This window comes from Festucalex cinctus, chromosome 3 (genome assembly GCF_051991245.1).
Source record: "Festucalex cinctus isolate MCC-2025b chromosome 3, RoL_Fcin_1.0, whole genome shotgun sequence".
NCBI classification, from domain to species: Eukaryota; Metazoa; Chordata; class Actinopteri; order Syngnathiformes; family Syngnathidae; genus Festucalex; species Festucalex cinctus.
This window is the reverse complement of record NC_135413.1, coordinates 829025-853334: the sequence shown is the minus strand read 5'-3', so window position 1 is coordinate 853334 and position 24310 is coordinate 829025. Positions and strand designations below refer to the sequence as shown.

The following is a 24310-nucleotide window of genomic DNA, read 5'->3' as shown; positions in this document are numbered from 1 at the left end:
GAGTCCTATCGGGCCTTTTTGGCCTGTGGGACTCCGGAGGCAGCTGACAGGTACCGGCTGGCCAAGCGGAACGCGGCTTCGGCGGTTGCTGAGGCAAAAACTCAGACATGGGAGGAGTTTGGTGAGGCCATGGAAAACGACTTCCACACGGCTTCGAGGAAATTCTTGTCCACCATCCGGCGTCTCAGGAGAGGAAAGCAGTGTACCATTAACACTGTGTATAGTGGCGATGGAGTGCTGCTGACCTCGACTCGGGACGTCATGAATCGGTGGGGGGAATACTTCGAAGACCTCCTCAATTCCACCGACACGTCTTCCTTTGAGGAAGCAGAGTCTGGGGACTCTGGGGGGGTTGGGGGGGCTCTCCTATCTCTGGGGTCGAAGTCACTGAGGTGGTTGGAAAGCTCCTCGGTGGCAGGGCCCCGGGGGTGGATGAGATCCGCCCGGAGTTCCTAAAGACTCTGGATGTTGTGAGGCTGTCGTGGTTGACACGGCTCTGCAACATCGCGTGGACATCGGGGACAGTGCCTCTGGATTGGCAGACCGGGGTGGTGGTCCCCCTTTTTAAGAAGGGGGACCGGAGGGTGTGCTCCAACTCCAGCGGGATCACACTCCTCAGCCTCCCTGGTAAGGTCTATTCAGGGGTGCTGGAGAGGAGGGTCCGTCGGGAGGTCGAATCTCGGATTAAGGGGGAGCAATGTGCTTTTCGTCCTGGCCGTGGAACAGTGAACCAGCTCTACACCCTCAGCAGGATCCTTGAGTGGGCGTGGGAGTTCGCTCAACCAGTCCACATGTCTTTTGTGGATTTGGAGAAGGCGTTCGACCGTGTCCCTCGGGGAGTCCTGTGGGGGGTGCTTCGGGAGTACGGGGTACCGGGCCCCCTGATACGGGCTGTTCGGTCCCTGAATGACCGTTGCCAGAGTCTGGTCCGCATTGCCGGCAGTAAGTCAGATTCCTTTCCAGTGAGGGTTGGACTCTGCCAAGGTTGCCCTTTGTCACCGATTCTGTTCCTAATTTTTATGGACAGAATTTCTAGGCGCAGCTAAGGCGTTGAGGGGTTCCGGTTTGGTGGCCTCAGCATTGCATCTCTGCTTTTTGTAGATGATGTGCTGCTGTTGGCTTCATCAAGCCGGGATCTCCAACTCTCACTGGAGCGGTTCGCAGCCGAGTGTGAAGCAGTTGGGATTGTTACGGCTGTCGGCTCGGGCCCGCCGGCGGCTACGCTCTCCTAGTATGTATGTGTCTGTTTGTGTCGGCTGGTGCCCATACAATGCGACTGCAGTTTGAATGCGCCAGCGCGACACCCGGATTAGGCGACTGTGCCAGCGCGACGCGCTGATTGGACGACTGTGCTGGCGCGACATGCTGGGCGGTGGCCGTCCGCCCCTACGGCCTCGGTGGAGCAGCTCCAGCCCTCTCCGCCAATCGCCGACTACCACCTGTCCGGACTGCTCCACAATAAAAAGCGCTGCGTTGCCGCTCCTCGGGGCGGCTGGAACTTATCAGTGCAGCTCGCCTCGTTGGTGTCTCTTTCGTTGTTGGCTATTGTTTTGAGACACTCGTTAAACCCGTGAGCTGGGTAACCCATTTTGTGCTCGTTGTGTATCAGTGTATTATTCCCCTTTTGTTATTGTTGTTTCTCCTCCGCTCTGTCCAATGCGGTTATTGTTTGTTCACCTTCCACTTTCACTCTATTGTCAAACCCCTGCCTGAAACTTCAATTAAAACTACTAGATGTTAAAGTCGACCCAGTGTTTATCTACTCTATATTTTTCTGTTATTGTGTTACTTCCCTTACCCCTTGACGAGCTGGGCGTAACGGGGATCAAGATCAGCACCTCCAAATCTGAGACCATGGTCCTCAGTCGGAAAAGGGTGGCGTGTCCTCTCCGGTTCGGGGATGAGGTCCTGCCCCAAGTGGAGGAGCTCAAGTATCTTGGGGTCTTGTTCACGAGTGAGGGTAGGATGGAGCGAGAGATCGACAGGCGGATCGGTGCAGTGTCTGCAGTGATGCAGACTCTGTATCGGTCCGTCGTGGTGAAGAAGGAGCTGAGCCAAACGGCAAAGCTCTCGATTTACCTGTCAATCTACGTTCCAACCCTTACCTATGGTCACGAGCTGTGGGTCACGTCCGAAAGAACAAGATCCCGGATACAAGCGGCCGAAATGAGTTTCCTCCGCAGGGTGTCCGGGCTCTCCCTTAGAGATAGGGTGAGAAGCTCGGTCATCCGGGAGGGACTCAGAGTCGAGCCGCTGCTCCTCCGCGTTGAGAGGAGCCAGCTGAGGTGGCTCGGGCATCTGGTTCAGATGCCTCCTGGACGCCTCCCTGGAGAGGTGTTCCGGGCATGTCCCACCGGCAGGGGGCCCCGGGGACGACCCAGGACACGCTGGAGAGACTATGTCTCTCGGCTGGGCTGGGAACGCCCTGGGATCCCTCCGGAGCAGCTGGTTGAAGTGGCTGGGGAGAGAAGTCTGGGTTTCCCTCATAAAGCTGCTTCCCCCGCGACCCGACCTCGGATAAGCGGAAGAAGATGGATGGATGGAGTTGAGTTGAGTTGTGTATACAGGTATGTGCTTCTGTTCAATTGATGGGCTCTACTTTGTCACGTCACCACATCATGCAACGGCAATTGATATTTTCAATTCCCGCAAAATCAGTGGCCGAGACTCGCCACTCATGAAAGAACCTCCCACGTTGCGAGTGTGCACGCTTGGACAGTTTTATTGATCCCACATCAATCCTGTGGTGCAGCTGTTGTGATGGAAAAGCAATGGAGGACGTGCAGTATTATGTCCAGCTGCGCGGTGTTGTGTGGTGTGGTGTCGTTCCGTTCGGGGTTAATGGAAAAGTGGCATTAATGACGAGTGTTTGTCAAGAATAAGGTAGGATTTTCTGGTCTCACCTTTTTAAAGTGTGTTGCAGACTGGACCTTCCGGACGGGCTGCATTAAGGCATCCCGTACGATGATGCTGATGTCAGCACCGGAGTAACCGTCTGTTTTGTGAGCAAGCTGCCTCAAGTCTGCCTCACTCAGACTGTGAGGTGTGTTGCCCAGGTGTAGGCGAAACATATGTGCCCGGGCTGGCTCCTCTGGCAGAGCGATGTAGATGCGCTTTTCAAATCTGTTCAACAGAGGCAAGTTCCCCTTAATCACTGCCGTTAATAGAGGAGTGCTAGAACAGTTATTCATCCATGTGTGACAAAAACATCAAGTTCACAACAATGATGATTGTAAAAAAACAGAAAAAATAGTAACAGGAACATCAAAAGGTAAAAGATGTAGTCATTTATAGCGCAAAGAACTATATCTGGCAATTCAAAGCAGACACATTGGCTACCAAATAGTGTCAATAAGTAATTACAGAATTTTTGGAATATCAGCACGCACGCACGCACGCACGCCCCCCCCCCCCCCCCCCCCCCCCCCCCCACACACACACACACACACACAAATTCAACAACCAATGAGAGTCCAATTGCTTCAATTTAAGCTTTGCTGATTATCATGAACTGGATGTATGACTGGCTAAAAAAAAAAAAAAATAATTCTTTCGCAAGTAAATTTGTATTTTTCATTGCTACTGCTCCAATATGTTCAAAATAACTCCAGGTACTCCAGACACCCAACTATATGTATACAGTGGATCCCCGTTGTTCACGGGAGATTGAGATAGGGACAGGCCAGGCCAGTTCACGAATAGAAGACAGTCAGTGAATAATTGATGGCTACGGAGCCCCTCTGGTGTCAGGGTCTGATATTTATTTTTATTTTTTTGCTAATCTGTACCCACAGTTTAGCAATCTGTACCCACAGTTTAGCAATCTGTACTCACAGTTTAGTAATCTGTATCCACAGTTTAACAATCTGTCCCCACAGTTTAGTAAACCATTCCCACGGTTTACTAAACCGTACCCACGGTTTAGCACTTCTGTGGCGTTATGTAATACGCATGTGCATGCAACATTCGAGTGGTTGCTTGACAGCAGTATTAGCAGCGAACGGCTGCTTTTTTTTTTTTTATCTTAAACTGTAAATTTATGTGTTCAGCTGATGTGTAATGTTCCGCTTGTGCCACTGTGAGGCACTCGAACACTTTTCTTTTATCTTTCTTTTACTTCCGTGTTAAGCCTGAAGGCTGTTGAAATGCAGATGTGTTTTGTCGTGCTGCGCAATAAATACGCCATACGCCATGGCTAAAGAAACTTAATCTTTCCGTCATCCATTCATCCAAATGCATCGCTAAGGTGCCAAAAGTAGTCTACAGTTTAAGATGAAAAGAAGCCGCCGTTCGCGGCTAATACTGCTGTCAAGCAACCACTTGAACGTTGCGCGCACATGCTGTATTACATAACGCCAAAGAAGTGCTAAACCGTGGGTACGGTTTAGTAAACCATGGGTACTGTTTACTAAACTGTGGGCACAATTTACTAAACTGTGGGGACAGATTGTTAAACTGTGGGTACAGATGACTAAACTGTGGGTACAGATTAGCAAAAAAATAAATTAAAAATCAGACCCTGACACCAGAGGGGCTCCGTAGATGGCCGATGTGCAAAAAAAAAAAAAAATATTCCAAAAACAGAAATAAACATTTAGGGCTCTATTTTTGTGCAGAGGCGCACGTGCACTCAGCATAAAAATGGGTCAATCTTCTTTTTGGTTGCTGGGGCAAGTCTTGTTAAGGCCCGAGCAGCGACCGCTGCAAGATCCGATTTCCTTTAGGATTTTTTCAGCAGCTGGCTGTGTTTTATAGACGAAAGGTTTCAAAGCTTTCTCCAACAACAACCAAAAAAACTATCAAAAATATATAAGATACTTTTACACACAGATAAAATGTATTTACCAATTTTAAAATGGGTAAAAGACCTGTTCCAGAACCAGAATTTTGGACCCAAATCTGTGAAAATGTTTTTAAAATAACAAAACACACTAATTTGCAACTTATCCAATATAAGATCCTTCATAGAACACACATTACTCAATACATGATGAAGAAAATGGGACTCTCCGACGCCGACATTTGCCTCCAGTGTTCAAAAAACACTGCCGACACTTATCTTCATACTTTATGGTCATGTACTCCAGTGCTGTATTTTTGGACTAAAGTCTTGGAAAAGCTCTCTGATAGATTAAATTGTAGGCTTCCTTTATCTCCAAGATTGTGTTTACTAGGTGACTTAACAACAACTGATCTACTATGTAAACAATCTCAATCTAAACTTATAGCCCTTACTATTGCTTATACATATATATATATACATATATATATTATATATACATACATATATATATTATATATACATACATATATATATATATATATATTAGGGGTGTTAAAAAAAATCGATTCGGCGATATATCGCGATACTACATCGCGCGATTCTCGAATCGATTCAATAAAAAAAAAAATCGATTTTTTTTTTTTTTTTTTTTTTTTTTTTTTTTAAGAGCTCAGAATTGTTCATTCGGTAGTCTTACCGATTCAACGTCTTATCATCATTGCCTTTTTTTTTTTTTTTTTTTTGTGTGTGAATCGATTTTTAAACTTCCATTTTTAATGGCAAAATATTCAACAAAACGTCTGACTTCGGGTTAGGATTCACACCTTGAGCATGGAAGAATGTTATATGAACGGAACATTAAGCCTTAATATTTTATTTTAATGCTGTTCAAACATGAAACAGATTACAACCTCTATAAGACTGAAATTTCAGATAAATAAATAATACATTTTCATATAAATCTTACACTCTACGAGCTTACTGATTAGTATTTTCTAAATTTGAATGAAAAAAAATCGCAACAATCGACTTATAAATTCGTATCGGGATTAATCGGTATCGAATCGAATCGTGACCTGTGAATCGTGATACGAATCGAATCGTCAGGTACTAGGCAATTCACACCCCTAGTATATATATATATATATATATATATATATATATATATATATATATATATATATATATATTAGGGGTGTGAATTGCCTAGTACCTGACGATTCGATTCGTATCACGATTCACAGGTCACGATTCGATTCGATACCGATTAATCCCGATACGAATGGTCACGATTCGATACCGATTAATCCCGATACGAATTTATAAGTCGATTGTTGCGATTTTTTTCCATTCAAATTTAGAAAATACTATCAGTAAATTTGTACATGTACACTGTAAGATTTGTATGAATATATTTATCTAAAACTTGAGGCTTATAACCGTGAGCCACTGTACACAAACAGTTTGCAATCTGTTTCACATTTGAACAGCATTAAAATAAAAATATTAAGGCTTAATGTGCCGTTCATATAACATTCTTCCATGCTCAAGGTGTGAATCCTAAAAAAAAAAAAAATAAAAAAAAAAAAATAAAAAAAAAAAAAAAAAAAAAAAAAAAAAATAATAATAAAAAAAATCGATTCTGCCGATTATTGAATCGATTCGAGAATCGCGCGATGTAGTATCGCGATATATCGCCGAATCGATTTTTTTTAACACCCCTAATATATATATATATATATATATATATACACCACCATACATTTCATAACTCCCGCAAATCTGCCTCAGTCATAAATGCTCGAATAAAATTCCAGGAAATGCTAAGAGGCCCAAGTCACCCTCACGTGTATATTCTGATGCATTTCATCAGCTACGAGACGGAGAATTTGTCAAAACAAAACAAAATGACATCCGCTTACCCAGCTTTAAAAGGTAGAAGAGTGCTACAGTGCTCCCGGTTCTAGTTGTAGAAAAGCAGTAATGCGCTCCTGGCTAAAATGGGTTAATAATAACTGTCACAATTTGGGGGGTTCACACTTAGATGTACGAGTGGGGGTACAATGCAGTCTCCAGTTGACGCATCACAGGTGCGGCCGACTACATCATCCGTAAGGGGACTAAACTTTGTGTGTGCCAATCTCATCTCTCGGAACCCAGCAAGTCAATTTTCTTCTTATGTCAAGCATGTGTGCGCTTCCACCACCCTAATTTGAATGGGAATGAAGGAATCGCTGCTTCCATCCCACAACAACCATGAGTATGTGGGTGTCCACTGTACACATATGTCTCCTTTATGTAAATGGGAAAAAAAAAAAAAACATGGTGCCAAGTCTCAATTAAGTCTATAGAACCATGTGATTAATTACAGAACAAGAATTGTCTTTTTTTTCTTAAAACTGTATTGCAGAGTCTTCTGACCTTCGGCGGATGGCAGCATCAAGCACCCAGGGAATGTTGGTGGCTCCCAACACCAAAATGCCGTCATTGTTATTTCCCACACCTATGAAAATCACAGATTAAAATAATCACATCCTTGTGTAAAATTCAAGAAAAAAAATAATGTAACCCTTTGAATTTTTTTCAGCATAAATCCGTTCATATGTGATCTAGTGCTGTCACTATTGTAATGATTATCGGCCGGTTGTAACTTCTTGCAACCTCAGTTCCAAAGGAACTCCACTCTCCACTGTGTCCTGGACATGCCACCGTGGAGGGTGGGGAGGACAAGAGCATCCCCCACAAACAGCCACATGTTCTGACAGACACGCGCACACGCACACACACACAAGTCAGAACAGTAAAAGCCTTAGAAACTTGACTTATTTTGCAACAGAACAATGAATTATGAAATTTATGTTTGCCATTAGTGAAATATTGACTCCATGAAATGTCATGAAAATGTTCCATTGCAGTGGCAGATTCTCCACTAAACTTTCATGTGTATGCATGTTTCAACAGTGTAAGCTAGGTAACATTTCATTTGAGGTATTCAATTGTACGTGTTGCATTGATTGAATTTTGACCTTAGAATCTCGGTAAACATGGGATCCAGATTCAATCTGATTAGTCTCTACCAAAACCCTCTCCAAGCTGGTAACTTTCCACTTTGGTCTTACCGGACCCCTGGTGTGGAGGCCGCCGCCCTCACAATTTAAAAGCACGCTCCCTGCTTTCTTCCTTCTCTTTTCTTTTGGCTCCCGCTCTTTTCGCTGCTCTTTTGGCTCCCGCTCTTTTCGCTGCTCTTTTGGCTCTGCTCTCTTGGGCCCCTGGCCCTTCTGCTCCTGCTCTCCCCGGCTGCTGCCCCCCATCACAATAGCGTCACCTCGGCATGCAGTAAGCTCCATTTATTAGGGGCTTTTCAAGTGTTTTAAGTAACGCACCGGTACGGAGCTGCGGCACTTCTAAAAATTGCCCTTTAGCGTTCAGGTACTTCTCGACGTGCAAAGAACATACTATCAGCGTTCCGGTACGCTTGACAATGCATTTTTTGATTCTAAAAAGCTGTTAGGGCGAACACCGCTCATCGACAGACTTTCATATAGTATGGAAAACACCTGTGGCACGGCACGCCTCTTTTAACATGTTTGCGAGAGGGCGCAGGAAGATGGCTTCACCCCACCCGTACGCACTGAACACGGAAGCACTCGATGGCCACGCGCACCACTCGTTAAGAAGCATGACGCACTAATTAAGTGTCATATGGAACTTGTTTTTTCCTTACACCTCGTTAACAGGTATTGTGCCAAAGTTGTACAAGCCGCGGGAGCGCGCACGCAGAGTGGAATACACGTGACAGCACTGTCTATGGATGAGTTCAATAAACACATGAAGAACACACGTGTGGTTTTCAATTTTTAGTTTTGGAAACGTTTTGGAACAAGAGTAAATGTTTTTCACGGAGAAGGAGGAGAAGGAAAAGCAACAATCCTGCAGTGGACTGGTGCGTTCAATGATCAGGCAACACAGTAGGAAATCACAGTTATACACAGAAAAAGCTAAGACGACGGTCAAAGCGTCAGGTTGTGACGCATTTTTGATACTTCCCTGAAAAAATAAGTCGGGTGTGAATGATTTTGTTCCCAGTTTGTAGTATTTGATTATGGGAGCAGATGAATGAAGAGCGGAGACACGCGCACACACTCAAGCAACGTCACATTGAGTAATTGGAGTGCCACTGTATGACCAATATTTAAAACAGATGACATGAAATGCAATCAAATACAGTATTTCAACAATATGGCATGCAATGTGAAAGTACATACAGTAGGCTATATACATACGTAAATATATATATATATATATATATATATATATATATATATATATATATATATATATATATATATATATATATATATATATATATATATATATTTATTAAGGGTGTAAATCTCTCCAATCAAGACGGTTCGATACGAATCTCGATACATGGGGTGCGATCCGATACAAGGGCGGTTCGATTTTAAAATGAAACGATTCGGTTCGGTTCGATTCAGTAGGATTACGATTCGATGTTCGTTTCAGTAGGATTACTATTCGATTCGGTGTAGAGGTGCACCAATTAATTACTCAACGATTAGTTAATTGTCAAATTAATTTACAATTATTTTGTTACTCCATTAATGGTTTGAATATCTTGTTTAATTTAAAGTGATCAAAATGTGTTGTAACTTGTACATTTGCGAAAATCTGCTTTTATTTTGTAAATTCAGCGATCTGTAATGTTCTAACATGTTGCAGACCAAATCAGTAATTATCAGTCTTTTAAATTGCTGTTTTATACATCTGCCGAAATACTCCACTCGTAAGGTGTAACTACTAATTAATATATTTTTCAAAGTGCCACCTTACTACATGTAAACTAATTAACAAATGATTATACAGGTCAATTTTTGAGTAGCACTCAGAAAAAAATAACCTTATGAGAGAAAATTTATATACACATTCTTACTGGATGGATGGATGGATATATATATATATATATATATATATATATATATATATATGAATTACTGAGAACTCTAAGATGCTGTGGAAACAAATTATACATTCCCTGCTGAACTTTTACAACCAAGAACTCCCTTTCCCCAGAACTCAAAGATCCTGGGACTGTTGGTGGAAAAGCAGCTATTTAGATGCAAAAATTGAACTAATGATATCCACTGGAAAAATGACTAAAAATTCACTCAAAAGCACCGCCTAGGCATGCAGTGCCCTCCACAATCATTTAGATCAGGGGTCCCCAAACTACGGCCTTCACTTTGGCTCGCCCCCCTGAACAATAGCAGTGCCCCCCGACCACTAAACCTTCCAACTTGAAAAAATAATCCTTGACATGCGGAATCGCCCATGAGCTCGACACTTCAGTCTGACGTTGCTTCCCATCATTATCAACGCCCACTTTTCAGCGAGTACACAACGGTTGAGTAAGTTGTGCCCAAGTTCACAAGGCTGGGTCCTCCAAATGTCGAATTTGTCGGCTACGTGACGTCACTCCAGGCGCAACTCGGTTGCGCATTGACCGAGACTCCATTCATGTGTTGTCTGTGAGTGTTGTTGAGTTGCGCCGGGGGTGACGTCACGCAAATGGCAAATTTTCAGCCTTCGGTGGACCCAGCTTTGTAAATTACGTTTCTGTCCGTTGATCGAGGTGAGTACAGACCCTCTCATTCCACAAATTTTTCGTGTCAAATAATTCGCTGATCATGCAGAAGCATATGGCGAAGGTCGGGTGTCTCAAATACGGGTACCGATGGGAGACTTAAGCTCTGAATACAACTATCCCGCCACAATATGACCAGCTACAAGACGACAAAAACAATGTCCCCTCTAATTTTCCGTGTTACTGTGCATTCACGCAAACTTCTTGAGCAATCCATGGATTACGGTGAGCGACATCCACGGACTTATATACAGACTCACAATGCCACATATCACCATAGCGAGAAGTGAAGCCACCGGCAGCCATCTTACGTTGCCACCCACTAAGCCGACCAAACTTGAAAATATCTGTTGTAGCGATAATTGGGTCGTCTTTTGGACGAATTAATAATCTGGACGTTACAGAGGTAAATTGTATTTACCTCGATAACCTCTGGGGCACCACGTTGTCTTTGCTTTGGGTTAACAGGAGCAAACAACGACCAAAATCCTTCTTTCATCAGTCATTGATAATCTAAAGTCGCCACACTCGATATTCAGTGGTTCGTTGCACTAACAAAATAATAATAATCCACTCGGAAACACAGATGACTTAGGCGGAATAAAGTTTATAAAACATGGATTTATTCACGATTGCTACACTACAGAATCAAAATACTGCCTATCTAACTATTCTACCGTCAGAAGAAAAGAAATAAAATAAAGCGAATGAAAATAAGGAAGGAATGCGAATGAATAAAGAAACAGGGAAAAGAGAAAATTTGACCTGCCAGATTTGTGAGATGTTTCAAACGTAAGTTGCACGCAGTGGTACCAATTTGGGAATCAAATGCAGACTTACGAGTATCGTTTGCGTCGAACGAGCAGAAAGGTCTTCAAAAGGGGGAAAAATAGTCAATGTTCGTTCCAAAAAGGCAAGAAAATAAAATTTAAAAAAAGAGTTTATTCCACAGGTGAGCGAGGGAGCCACGCCAGGGGCCTGACGTAGTTGCGCGGCTCGTGCCTTGATTGGTCGGCGATCCGGCGAGGTTGGTTCTGCTGGGCAGCTGTCCGAGTTCAGGTGTTGCAGCTCGGTCAGTACGCGCCTGCGTACGGGGAAGGCCAGCCGTTGGAGGTGCGTTGGCACTGCGGCGGAGCGCCAGCGAATAGCACGTGAGGTGCGCGGCTTAGGTGCACAACCTTGAGTCCGGCGGTGCGTTGCAAGTGTACCCGGGACCGCGAAGGTCGGGCGGGTAAGCACCGATAGTGGAACAAAAAAAACAAAACAAAAAAACAAAAGAGTCTTTAGTCAGCGTTGCAGTTTGCACTTGCTTTGGCGTGGCGTGGAGCGAGGATCCGATCTCGTTAACGGATCCTGCCAGGAAAGAAAAAGGCCACGTGGTTTGCAAGTCTCTTAGAACAAAGAGTTCGAGCAGCCTGGGACACTTGCAGTTCGTGCCAGGGAGTTTTTTTGGTTGAGGCTTGTGAGAGCAGGAAGAGGGCAAGAGGCTGAGCGGGGGTCTGCTCGTCCTTTTTAAAGTCTCTGGGTGGGGCTTCAGCAGGTGATGGCACACCCTTCTGTTCGCTCGAGCAGACTTTAAGAGGAAAATTATTAGAGATTAATAATTTGGCATTAAATTTGGTCAGTCTGGCAAATCAGTTTTCCCACATACCCCGTTTAACACATATTGTAATTAATGCATCATAAACTCACTTGTGAGGTAACTTCTACTTGTCTAATCTGACTGAACTGAGAGATATTGATTATCTTGCATTCTTTATGGAGGACACATGAAATAGGATGTTCATACACACAAAGATATAACATGAATCATTCGTAGTTCAGTTGTCTGTCAAGAATTATCATGGTATAGATGTGTAAAATGCGGTTACTTATGTGAATTGTCACTAAGGATAGTTCCAAGTTTCGCCACTTGGAGGTGTTGTTGCTCCATCTAGACGTTCCAGGAAGGGCGAGGCGCCAGAGTATCCTTTTGTGATTGATAAGAAGTCATGAACATTCCTTTGATCGGTCATTTGTGTATTCCAAACCATTGGAGCCATTTGTTCGGGCTCCGAGAAGACTGCTTGAAATACACTCCTTCGGCAGACGCATAAATTCCTTTGTCGCCTGGTCAGCGGCTTCAAAAGAGTTTTGTTGGTGGCTGGGTAACCACCTGTAGGGCTGACCAGGCTGGATCCTGTCTGGGCAGTGGCATATTCATGCACTGCAGAGAATTTGCTTTAAGAGAAGCAAACTAAAAAAAAATTAGAGGGTGAAATGGACCTAGGCAATAGTTGTTACAGACCCCCCTTCGTCAAGCAGGATGAATCTTCAGGATGTCCAGGTTGGCGGGTCCAGATGATGCGTGGCCAGGGTCCAGGCCACGGTCAGACGGCCGGAGTCCCACTCACGCTCTGCTGCAACACTCAAGACATACCACTGGTGCAACTTTTCTCTAACCTCTGCCTGGTTATGTGTATGCAGGGTATGTCTGTGTGTTTTCAATGTGTCTCTATGTGTATTCAGTTAACAGTGTGTCTCTAACTTGGTGCTGTGTCAGCTGACTGAGGGACTCGGGTCCCAAAACAGGCGCGGGCCTGGGAAAGATGCAAGACGCGAAATTCCAAACAAAAGAAAAGAAAGAAAACTTTCCTAAGGCTATAAGGCTAGTATCATATTATGAGTAACTAGGGAAAACGAACAGCAAATTAAAGAAGAGAGAGAGAACGAAGAAGAGGCTTTCGTCTTCTAAAACTCAAAAACCCGGGACTATACTCAGGCCATAACTCTCCTATAAAGATGGGGAGGTTGTCTCAGGCACCTGCGTGTCGGTGCAAATCTCCACCCCTGGGGGTGTTCGTAAAAAAAAGTCTTAGGTCGGTTAGCGCGACACTATCGTTGCTAGGTACTTAGCTATCGCATCTTCCTATAGCGTAATTAAACACCCAAAAAGTCATGCGCTATCTAAGAATAACTGAAGGAAAAGGGGGGAAAAAAAAAGGGAGGAGGGGAGAAAAAGAAATGAAAGGAAAAAAAAAATCAGAGTATCCTCGGTAGTCACGCTGGACTAAGGGAAGGAAGGCAAAGGGCTTAGTTAGATTAGCTAGACTAACTAACGCTTTAAAAAGAGTACTCTGACCTGCTTTTGAAGGCCTTAAGTACGGGGGAGCTTTTTATAGCTAGCAAAAACTGATTTCACGCAGCATACCATTCATAAGTATTATAACACCTTGGGTGTACATAATCTTTTGAATTCGAGTTGCAAATTATTTTGTAGTTGTCTAGTCTATTCTGCATAATGCTATCGGTGTTACAGCTAGGACCGTGTCCTTAAGTGTTGCACCAAGCGTCTGCAAATAAGTGGAAAAACACAGTATGCTAACTTCTCGCAATCATTCGTAAGCAATCCTGGTTATTCAATCAAGGCAATTTCCGCTGCAAGTCCGGGTTCAACCGTTTCTGGCCAACTCACCACAGCGGTCATGCACAACATCAGGGTCGTCATCATATCACACCATCCTCTAGCAACCAACAAAGACAAGCGGATTAGCGTCGCTCAGTATGACATCACTTAGGGGTTCGGTAGGTGCAGCGGGGTGTTGACCCCCCTTTTGTACGTCTGATACTCAGCTAGGTCGGTCGACGGAGTTTGGCGAGGGTGTCGGTTGGGTCGCTGACTTGGAGTCAGCTGGTGACCCCCCTTTGTCAGTTTCGCGCGTATGCTGGTCCTGAGATTCGCTCGATCGCGTTCCCAGACGTTCAAAACCGCAGTGACTTTTGATCTGATTTCGGTGGACCCACCTCAGTTGGTCCCCCTGACGTCCTTTATTCATCCTAATTTGATAGGCGACGGGTGACAGTTTGTCGACGATTTCGTATGGTCCTGACCACCGGGGAAGAAATTTCCGGGCGATGCCCCTCTGGGCACGCGGAGTATTAGCATTTGGTTGCGCGAACAAGTAGTACCATACTCGATCACCTATTTCGAACTCGGTTCGTGAGGCTTTCCTATCGTAGTAGGTTTTCTGACCTTCTGCACTTTGCTTAAGCCGTTGTTGAACGAATGCAAACGTGGCCCGGAGGTGGGCTTGCAAGTCCTCCACGTACTGGGAGGCCGTGTATGCCGTGGCTAGGTTTGTTACTCCTGGCTGATACATCAGGTGCAGGGGGAGCGTCATTCGCCGTCCGGTCATCATTTCAAAGGGCGCCACCCCTGTGGATTCGTGAGGGGTGGCTCGAATCGCCATGAGGATCAGTGGGAGTCGGGTGTCCCAGTCCCGATGGTTGGAAACAACAAACTTTTTCAGCAAATTTACCACGGTGCGATTAGTCCGCTCCACCTGTCCTGATGACTGCGGGTGATGGCTAATGTGCAACTGGGCCTTGATTCCGAGCATTTGCTAAAGTTGTTGCATCACCTCGGCTGTGAAGTGGGTTCCCCTGTCTGAGTTAACCCGTGAGGGCAACCCAAAACGGGAGAACACGTGGTTCATCAGCAGGCATGCAGTGGTGTGTGCGGTGTCGTTTGGAGCGGGCAGGCATTCTACCCACTTGGTGAACGCGCAAACTACTGTAAGAAAGTATTTGTTAGTCTCAGAGATCTGACCAGTGGTCCCACCCAATCAATTTGGAGATCAGACCATGGGAAGTTGACTCCTTTCTGTTGGAGTGGTGCTCGGTGACTTGGGTTTGCTGGCTGAAACTGGCAGCAAACCAGGCATCCTTTGATGTAGGTTGCTACATCATTATGCATGCGCGGCCAGTATGCCACCTGTTGTAGTGCGGTGACAGTGGCCTTGAATCCGCGGTGGCCTGCATAAGGCGCGTCGTGGGCGTATGTTAGCAAGACCCCCCTTTGGCTCCGTGGAACCACCAACCGCAGGGCAGGCGGAGACGCGGAGTCATAAACCAGAAGGCCTTTAACGAGACGCAGCCTTTGCAGCACGGAGAGCAAGTCTCTGAAGTCGCTGTCGTCACTCAACGCGTCAGACGACACGGGATTGGCGACAGGATCAGAAAGGTGCTGAATTCTTTTGAAAAGCGCGGGTTCGCCGGCCTGTTGGGCGACCAAGTCGGAGGTTCGGATGGGCGGTACGCACGCCACGGGCCCCGTAGGGGTTCGTGTGGGGGCGTCGCGAGACTCAGCGGCGGCCGCAGCGCGGCGGCGCGTGAGAACGTGGACCTCCAGGGTGGGCTGGGTGGGCAGCCAAGCTGTATCAAATGTCCAAGGAGTCCCGTCGAGGGCCCCTTGTTTGGCTAACGTGTCCGTTAGGTCGTTAAAATGTTTGTCAGGTCCTGGGACTTTTGAGTGTCCCCGGACCTTTTTCCAATAGACATGCATATCATTGGAGGAAACCAAATGGTCGCATGTCAAAATGAGGTCGCGGTGTTTAACGGGTTTCTTTGCTGACGTAAGGAAACCATTTCGACGCCACACCGGTAAATGACAGGTGAAGGCGAGGCGGGCATAGTTTGAGTCAGTGCAGATAACCAGCACCGTGACACCGTGTTCAACTGCTAATTTGAGTGTAATCAGGATGCCAGCGATTTCCGCATATTGAGAAGAGTGGGGGCCCAATTGGAATAGCAGTGGTTTGCACGGTGTGTCGTCGACCCAAGCGATGCCCACCCCAGCCTGCAGCTGGGTTTGGTGGTGGTAAGAGCAGCCATCCACGTAAGCTGTAGGCATGTCTTTGCAGACATGTTCCTCAAAATAGCGGTGACGCGTGAATTCCGGCATCGGTGCCACGGCGACGTCTATCGGCGGGGTCGGGGAAGTTGACACACAGTTCTGGCAAATTGCTAGATCGGTACCCAGTGGTAACTTTGCGTTTTTCGTGTACCGGACTCGAACATCGTAACTTTGTAAGGCCATAAGCCAGCCGGCAATGCGCGTGTTCGTTACAACGCCGTCTCGAATGCGTTGGTTGTTAAGAAAAGTAACCGGATGATGGTTAGTATCAATCGTTACTTTTTGGCATACAATGTAGTTTGAGAAATGTTTGATTGCCCATACTGTGGAAAGCAGGGCTTTTTCGCAGTCGGGGTATTTCAACTCGGGGCCGTTCAACTTTTTACTGGCGTACGCCACGACGCGTTTATCCTGGTCGTACATTTGGTATAGACCCGCACTCAAACAATGGTCGGAGAATCCTGCTTCCAAGAAAAATTCCTTGTTGCTATCGGGGTACGCGAGACAGGGGGCGGAGCCCAGCTTTTGTTTTAGCATATTCATCGCGTTGCTTTGTTCGTCACCCCAATCGAAGGGCGTGTCTTTCTTCAGCAGGTTAGTAAGAGGGCGTGCTATGTCAGCAAAGTGTTCAATGAACTGGCGCGAATAGTTACACACGCCAAGGAAGCTGCGCAATTTTGACACATCGGTGGGGGTTTTGATGTCAAGAAGGCCTTGAATACGGCTGGATTGTGGTTCAATCCCGTTCGGCCCAACCAAGATCCCCACGTAGTTGACCTTCGTGCGACACCACTGACCTTTCAGGAGGGACAGTTTGGCACCTGCAGAAGACAGCTGTCCAAGAACGTGGTCGATTTCCATCAAATGGTCATCCAAAGAGGAGCTCCTCATCATAATGTCATCGACATAAATGAGGTTGCCCCTGGTGGCGGCATCAGGGCACGCCTTGTTGAGGAAGATGTTAAATTCGGCTGGCGAGTTGGCGTAGCCGAATGGACACCGGTTGAAAGTGTACTGTTTGTTGCCAAAGGTGAATGCCAACTTGTATTGATCCCTGGGATCTACTGGGATCGTCCAGAACCTCGAAGCCACATCGATGGTGGTGAAGAATTTGGCATCTCGAACCTTGGGAAGTTCCTGTTCAAGTTGTGTCATGGGCCATCGCGAAAGAGGAACCTGTTGGTTCAGTTTGCGATAGTCAATGGTTGGTCTCCATGTACCGTTTGGCTTCAAGACTGGCCACAATGGAGCCGAATAGGTGCTGTTACAGGGGCGAATGATGCCCTTTTCCAGCATGGCATCGATAGTCTTCTGTACTGGTTCGTAAGAAGCTATCGGAATCTTGTACTGGCGCACGAAAGTTGGAGGAGCGCCGGGCTGAGTCGGGATGCGGACTACATGTAGTGCCGTCAACCCGCAATCCAAAGAGTCCTTGGCAAAAGAGGGTGTGTATTTCATTAACACGGTGCGCAAACGTTCGCGGTCCTGTTCGGACCGGAGCACGTCGGCGCGGTGCAGAACTTCTTGGAGGTGCGCCTCGAACTCTGGGTACGGTTGAAGGTCCCCATTTGGAGTCGTGGTTGGTTGAGGTCTCTCTGGGTTTCCAGAGGGAATGCTAGAGGGCGTTGGAGGCAACGCGCTCAAGGCATAAATCACCAGTTGTTGGTCTGTCCCCAGGTCCACTCGGACGATGTCTTCATCGTTGGTGGGACCGGCAGGGTTGACCGTAACAAGCTGAGATGGCCTGGTGAGTCTTCGGCCACCGGTGTCTTCAGTCAAGAACAAGTCAGATGGGATGTGTCCAACCACAGGCACCGTTAGAGTGAAGTCGTGGAAGTCGGAACGGATGAGCAGGCCCAGACGGGTCGCTTTTGGTATTCGAACGTCGTACGAAAAGGGGTTGTGAACCAAGATCAGAGTGGTGAGGGAGGCGTCCACGATGGGCGTGGCCTCCAAGAGTAACGACAGGTTCATGAATTCCGATGAAGGTTGAAAGAAAGCGGAGTTAGCATTCAAGACCTGGTTAGCTCGCGCCACCAAGCGAACCGGAATGTTGATCGTGGCCGCCGGAGCGATCACTTCATCCTCGTTTAAGACTTCGCAAGCATCTGGGATGGTCTGTCCGGACTTCATGTTTGGAAGACTGGGAACACGAGCTAGAGGTTCCGAGTTGGTGAGGGACCAAAGCACGTTGTTGATGGTGTCCACCTGGACGGCAAGACGAACAAGCAAATCTGCACCCACGAAGAGGGTGTGAGGCGCGTCCGGGACAACCAAGAAGTAGTGGGTCAGTGAGTGCTGCTTCCACTGAAGGTTTAAGGCGCACACGCCCACTGCAGTTATTGTGAGAGGGGGTTCCGTGTTCAACGGAAACCGGCAAGACTTGGAGACGAAAAGAATGTTCGGGTCGAGATCTCGCAAGTTGTCAGCGAATGCTGCAGAAATGGCTGACTTGTCAGCCCACAAGGCGAGGACAGCGTCAAGAACAGGTGCACCTTGCACGTGGACACCTCCGATGATGCGTGGGGCGTACCCTGCATCAGGCGGTGGTGGGTCAAGGTCACAAAGAAAGGTGTCATGGCTTCTCAGCCGGTCCTTTGTCGGGGACACGAGGGGTCCTGCCTTGGACTGAGTGGTGTCCCAGCTCCCTGTGGGGGCGTCTGCTTCCCCGTGGGGTGGCTGCCCACGAGTCACAGTGCAGAGCTGAGCCTGGTCAGGGCCCGAAGGAAATGTCGGCAGGGCCTGCCGCACCTGGGCCCAAATCTGGAGTCTCTGGTAGTCTATGATGGGTTGGAAGCGGAACAACAGGTCTTGACCAATAAGAAGGGGGACTGACTCAATGGGTCCCACATAGACTGGATGGATGAATTCCATGGGGCCAATAGACCAGTGTACCATCGCGACAGATTCCAGCTTTGTGTTAGTAGGTGAGAAGGCGCTAACGGTAAGTGGGCACCGCCGTAGGCGGAGCGGTCGACTGTTAGCTTGTGACGCGGCGCGGAGTTGTTCGAACACCGTGTTGGACATCACCGTGATGTCCGCGGCGGGATCTACAAGGGCTTCGTAGGTTAGAGCTCGCTCCAGGGTGACGCTCAGATAGAATTTACGAGCCATCCCCCTAGTGGTGAGGTCACCTAAAAGCTGTTGGAACGGTCTCACGTCATCGGTTGTTTGCTATACATGCGGGTCTGCTGTATTTGGATCAGCCTGCAGTACCAATATTGTTGAGTCAGAAGGCAGTTTAGTAGGTGTCTGAGTGTCGGCTACTGGAGGGCCCTCTGGTGACCTCTGCTGGTGGGTCACTTCAGTGGGCATCCGGCCGTCGGTTAGTCATAAAGGCGGGTCTTTTGACGAGTCTTTTGACAATTTCAGGAGTGCCTTCAATATGCCGTTGGCAACTGCGTGGTGGTCAGTCTCGGAGTCGGCTTGGCGGTTCCGGGACTCGCGGCAGAAATCGGTTGCTGGCGCGCGTTCGACTTTATCACGTTTTGGATGATAGCGCGAATCGGGCTTACCTTTAGCAACTTTGGAGCGCCGGCGGTCGTCAGCTTGCTTTTCTCCGTCCGCTCTCTCGTCACGCGAGTAGTCGGTTTTGGAGCGCGGTTTCCGGTTTCGCGGGGCGCGGGACTGTTTTGACTTTTTGGATTTAGTCTGGTCTTCCCTCGGAGCAAAGGAGCAAGCTCCCTCCAGCTCTGAAGGAGGACCCACGTCCACTTTATAAATTCCTGCGTCGCCTGCCTTGGGGGCGGATAATTTTAGCTTTGCATAGCCCCTAGCTGCTAAGTCACGTAGCTGCGAGCTATTCAGTGTCTCAGGACACAAAGCCAGTCCCAAGTAGTGGTTAAGGATTTGTTGGAGGTTTCGGACAAACAACGTTTTAAAACCAGGATCTTCCTCCATGTTGGGCTCGTTACGAGTCCCAAAATAGGCATCGCGAAGACGACTATAGAAAGCCTGAGGAGCCTCCTGCTTTCCCTGTTTGACGAACATGGCGACTTCCATGCCCGACAACCCAGGAGAACCGTCAAACTCGCGTGAGATGGCTTGGTGCAGTGCCAAGGGGTCAGACAACACATCAGCGGGCTGCCGTTCCAGCAGTCTGTTGACTGCTCGGCTGGACGTCATTTTGATCAAGTACAACTTATCTTCCACGGTTGCCATTGGGAACCGCTGGAGATGATAGTTGATGTCTTTCAAGTACTCTGTTGTGTTGTGGGACCCCCCTGGTTTCGGTTCGAATTTGGTTATATTTCGAGCCAGCTTGTCCAAATCTTTCCAGGCCACGCCCATTTGTCCCTCCAACGGGGGAGTCGACATGGGTCCACGTTGGAAACTGTCATCACCTGATGGCCCGAAAGCGTGTGGGGAGGCGGCCATTGGAGGTGCCAGGCCTAAAGCGGCGGTGGTCACTGGCGTCCTCCAGGCGGTTCCGGACTCAGGTGGCAGTTTGAGCTGTGGTGCTGTGGCTCTGGGATCAGGAGGTCTGTGTGGGGGTGGAGCTCCCGGCCGGGAGGCTCCTCGGGAGACCTCATGCAACTGCTGCGCGCGTTGTAACTCATGTTTAATATGAGCTAACTCTGTCTCATATTCCTGCTGTCATTGTCGGAGGCGGGTAACCTCGGCTTCAGTCAATGCTAATTTGGTTCGCAGGTCATATGAGCGGTCCACTTCGGCATTACGTTCCTCCCTAAAGGTCTGTACCTGAACTTGGAGGCGCTTCACTTCATCGGTTGACTGAGCTAGCGACGAACTAACCCGAAAGTAATTAGCTTCTGCTAGCCGAAGTTGGTCTTTTGACGGTCGTTCAGTCAAGTCAGTCACCTCTACTTTTAGTTTGTGAATTTCATTTGCCGCGGATCTCAGCAGTTTTTCTTGCTCTCGATTTGTCTCTTCGGCGGACGCGAGAGCTTGGGTTAACTCACCAATCTTTTGATGGGAGTCGGGAGTGAAAGCAGACTCATCTGCATCACTGCCCAGATTTTCGGCTAGCGCCGCATCTGCGCGGGCTTCTGCCTCATCCAGCTGTGCTTTAACGTCATCCAGCTGGGTCTCCATGACCTTCACTCGGTCGTGGGCGGCTTCAAGCTGTGCCGTGGCGTCACGGCTCTGCTGTCGTGCCAAGTCAAGTTGGTGTTTCACTTGACAGTCCTCGGCATCGCTCAGCTTCAACTGCGCGGCAAGGTTCAAAGTCAGACATCCGAGCATTCGAATGAGTGACTTGTCCTTTGGGGCTTTCGTCTCAGCGTCACTCATGAGCTGTGCGAGGTTATCATTTAGCGTATTAACATCCGCATCCCTAATAGACTCAGCGTATCCAGGTAAGAAGTCCTTGGTCAGCTTCTGCACCAGTTGAGCTAAGGTCTCTAAGCTCTCACAGGGGCTGGGAGTCTCTCGGGGTGCTGCCATATTGTCAATAGCTTTTAGACGATCAACTTATACTAGCGTTTAATAGTTAGCTAATTAGCGTACGCAGTTAGCTAACTACCGCTATCAAGTATTATCGTCAACAATACACACTGGGTTCAAATTATCAAAAGGGAAATTGCCACAAAAGCAAAAGATTTGTAGTGGGCTATGCAACCCACAGCTTACACTATAGTTGTGAAAAATCAATTCCAGTTATCAAAACAAACAAAAACAAACAGCAACAAAAATAAAATAAATGAGGGGAAATAAGAAAGTAAAGAAAAAGAAAAAAATAATAATAATACTAACTTCAACTTACTTCACTCAGCAAAGAATAGCTTAAATGAGGGCCAGGGTAACTCTGAAATGTTACAGCGGTCAATCCCAAAAGCTAAACCAAAAAAAAAATTCAAAAAAAAATTATTATTATTATTTTTTTTTTTGGGAAGTCGAGTTAAAAGTTGAAATTAAAATTAAATTAAATAAACAACAAAGCAAAAAAGGGGAAAATAAACTTAAAACTGTACAGAAATATTAGAGCTGCCTCTCTAATAATAGCTCATTCGAACTCACACCTTCTTATTAACTAGACACAACCGAAAAACAAAAACAAAAGAACAAACAAAACAAAAAAAATTAAAAATAATGGATAAAAATGAGAAGAAAAACAAATAAAAGGGAAGGAAATAATAATAATAATACTAGGTCTACCAAATCAACTAAACAAACACAAAACCCTAAATTAAGTAGAATGTTAAGTCGAGAATACAGCTAGTTAGCCTAGTATGAAACTGGATAAGAGGGAATATGAAAAGAAAAAAAAAGAGAAAAAAGAGAAAAACACAACAGTGTAAATAGTTCCCTTATATTAATTTGACCCAGCCGTATGTTTTGTTGATGCAACCGTAATTGCTCTCACGCTAGGCAGCGTAAAAGACTAGAATGCGGTGGCTATTACTATAATCGTTAAACGCAAGCAGTCAATTAAGCCTACAACTGCGTTTAATCGGACGTGGATAATTTTTTTTATTATCCTTGCGTACTAACAGTGACGACAATCACTAAGTACAACGCTCGACACGGAAAACAATTCAAAAAGCAATGTGAAGTGACATTGAATCAGAATTATTGCGGAGCAAGGAACACCGGCGTTACAGCAGCAGTGGGGGGTCAGTTGTCTATTGACAGTGGAGCAAGCTCGAGTGATCTGTGTCACTCCAAACACTGGCTGACAGCTGACAGCCTGCGGGACTCACTCCCCTTCGGGGCGTCTGCAGGCGTGGCTCAAACTCGCCAACGAGAAGGGAGGGGGAGGTACTCAACCACGCCTCCACGAGCCACACAGCTCTTCACTATGACTATGGCTCCACCTTGTGGAAATGCGTACACGGTACAGGTAAGCAGCTAACGTCTTAGCGCTCTGTTAATCCGCTCGCCATGAGCTGCAACTTTGAGTCGGCGGCTACAAAAGCTCATTCACGACTCAAACTTCTCCCACAAGCTAGGTGTAGGAGGGACACGGGGAAAGTGACTCGGACGTCGTTTACGTTGCTCGCGGTTAGCTACTCCGAAGCACGTAACTCGAGTCGGGTCAACGCGACGCACGTAGGCTGTCACCTGACTTCCCACAATTTCCGGAAACACAACAACACAAAGACAAACAACTTCAAATTCAGCCAGCTGAAATCTAAAAGTTGCACAACTCGAGCTCTATCACGTACGTTTTCAAATACAAGCCACCATTTCCTCAAACGGTGACCGGCTCTTACCTAACTTCCAACAATCAATCCCGTTACTCTCGTTTACTTATCGCAAACCACTGCGGTGGTGACACACGCAATATGGCGGCTTAACAGACGCTTGATTCAAAGCTGAAGGGGAAAGTCGGTGCAGTTCTATGTAAGAAGAAATGTTTACCTTCTTACACAGAGACAAATGATTAGGTACCCTACGTGAAATGTGTTTTACTTTTCACGTCCAAAGTCTTGTATTTTCGAGTGGATCTTCTTATGTTTTGTAGCCTCACTCGGGGCACCATTATGTAGCGATAATTGGGTCGTCTTTTGGACGAATTAATAATCTGGACGTTACAGAGGTAAATTGTATTTACCGCGATAACCTCTGGGGCACCACGTTGCCTTTGCTTTGGGTTAACAGGAGCAAACAACGACCAAAATCCTTCTTTCATCAGTCATTGATAATCTAAAGTCGCCACACTCGATATTCAGTGGTTCGTTGTACTAACAAAAGAATAATAATCCACTCGGAAACACAGATGACTTTGGCGGAATAAAGTTTATAAAACATGCATTTATTCACGATTGCTACACTACAGAATCAAAATACTGCCTATCTAACTATTCTACCGTCAGAAGAAAAGAAATAAAATAAAGCGAATGAAAATAAGGAAGGAATGCGAATGAATAAAGAAACAGGGAAAAGAGAAAATTTGACCTGCCAGATTTGTGAGATGTTTCAAACGTAAGTTGCACGCAGTGGTACCAATTTGGGAATCAAATGCAGACTTACGAGTATCGTTTGCGTCGAACGAGCAGAAAGGTCTTCAAAAGGGGGAAAAATAGTCAATGTTCGTTCCAAAAAGGCAAGAAAATAAAATTAAAAAAAAGAGTTTATTCCACAGGTGAGCGAGGGAGCCACGCCAGGGGCCTGACGTAGTTGCGCGGCTCGTGCCTTGATTGGTCGGCGATCCGGCGAGGTTGGTTCTGCTGGGCAGCTGTCCGAGTTCAGGTGTTGCAGCTCGGTCAGTACGCGCCTGCGTACG

The 24310-nt window shown here is 46.7% G+C and overlaps 1 protein-coding gene across 2 annotated transcripts in view; it reads right to left on the bottom strand.

Annotated features, from left to right (window-relative positions):
* The window catches only part of vps4a (vacuolar protein sorting 4 homolog A), a 373362-nt gene that overhangs the window by 137224 nt on the left and 211828 nt on the right, over window positions 1-24310 (bottom strand). For both annotated transcript variants that reach the window (XM_077518130.1, XM_077518131.1), the window contains 2 exons: window positions 7205-7286; window positions 2904-3123 (listed from right to left, as the gene is read on the bottom strand). In XM_077518130.1, the coding sequence (XP_077374256.1) occupies window positions 2904-3123; window positions 7205-7286 (302 nt within the window). The remainder of the gene's footprint in view (window positions 1-2903; window positions 3124-7204; window positions 7287-24310) is intronic.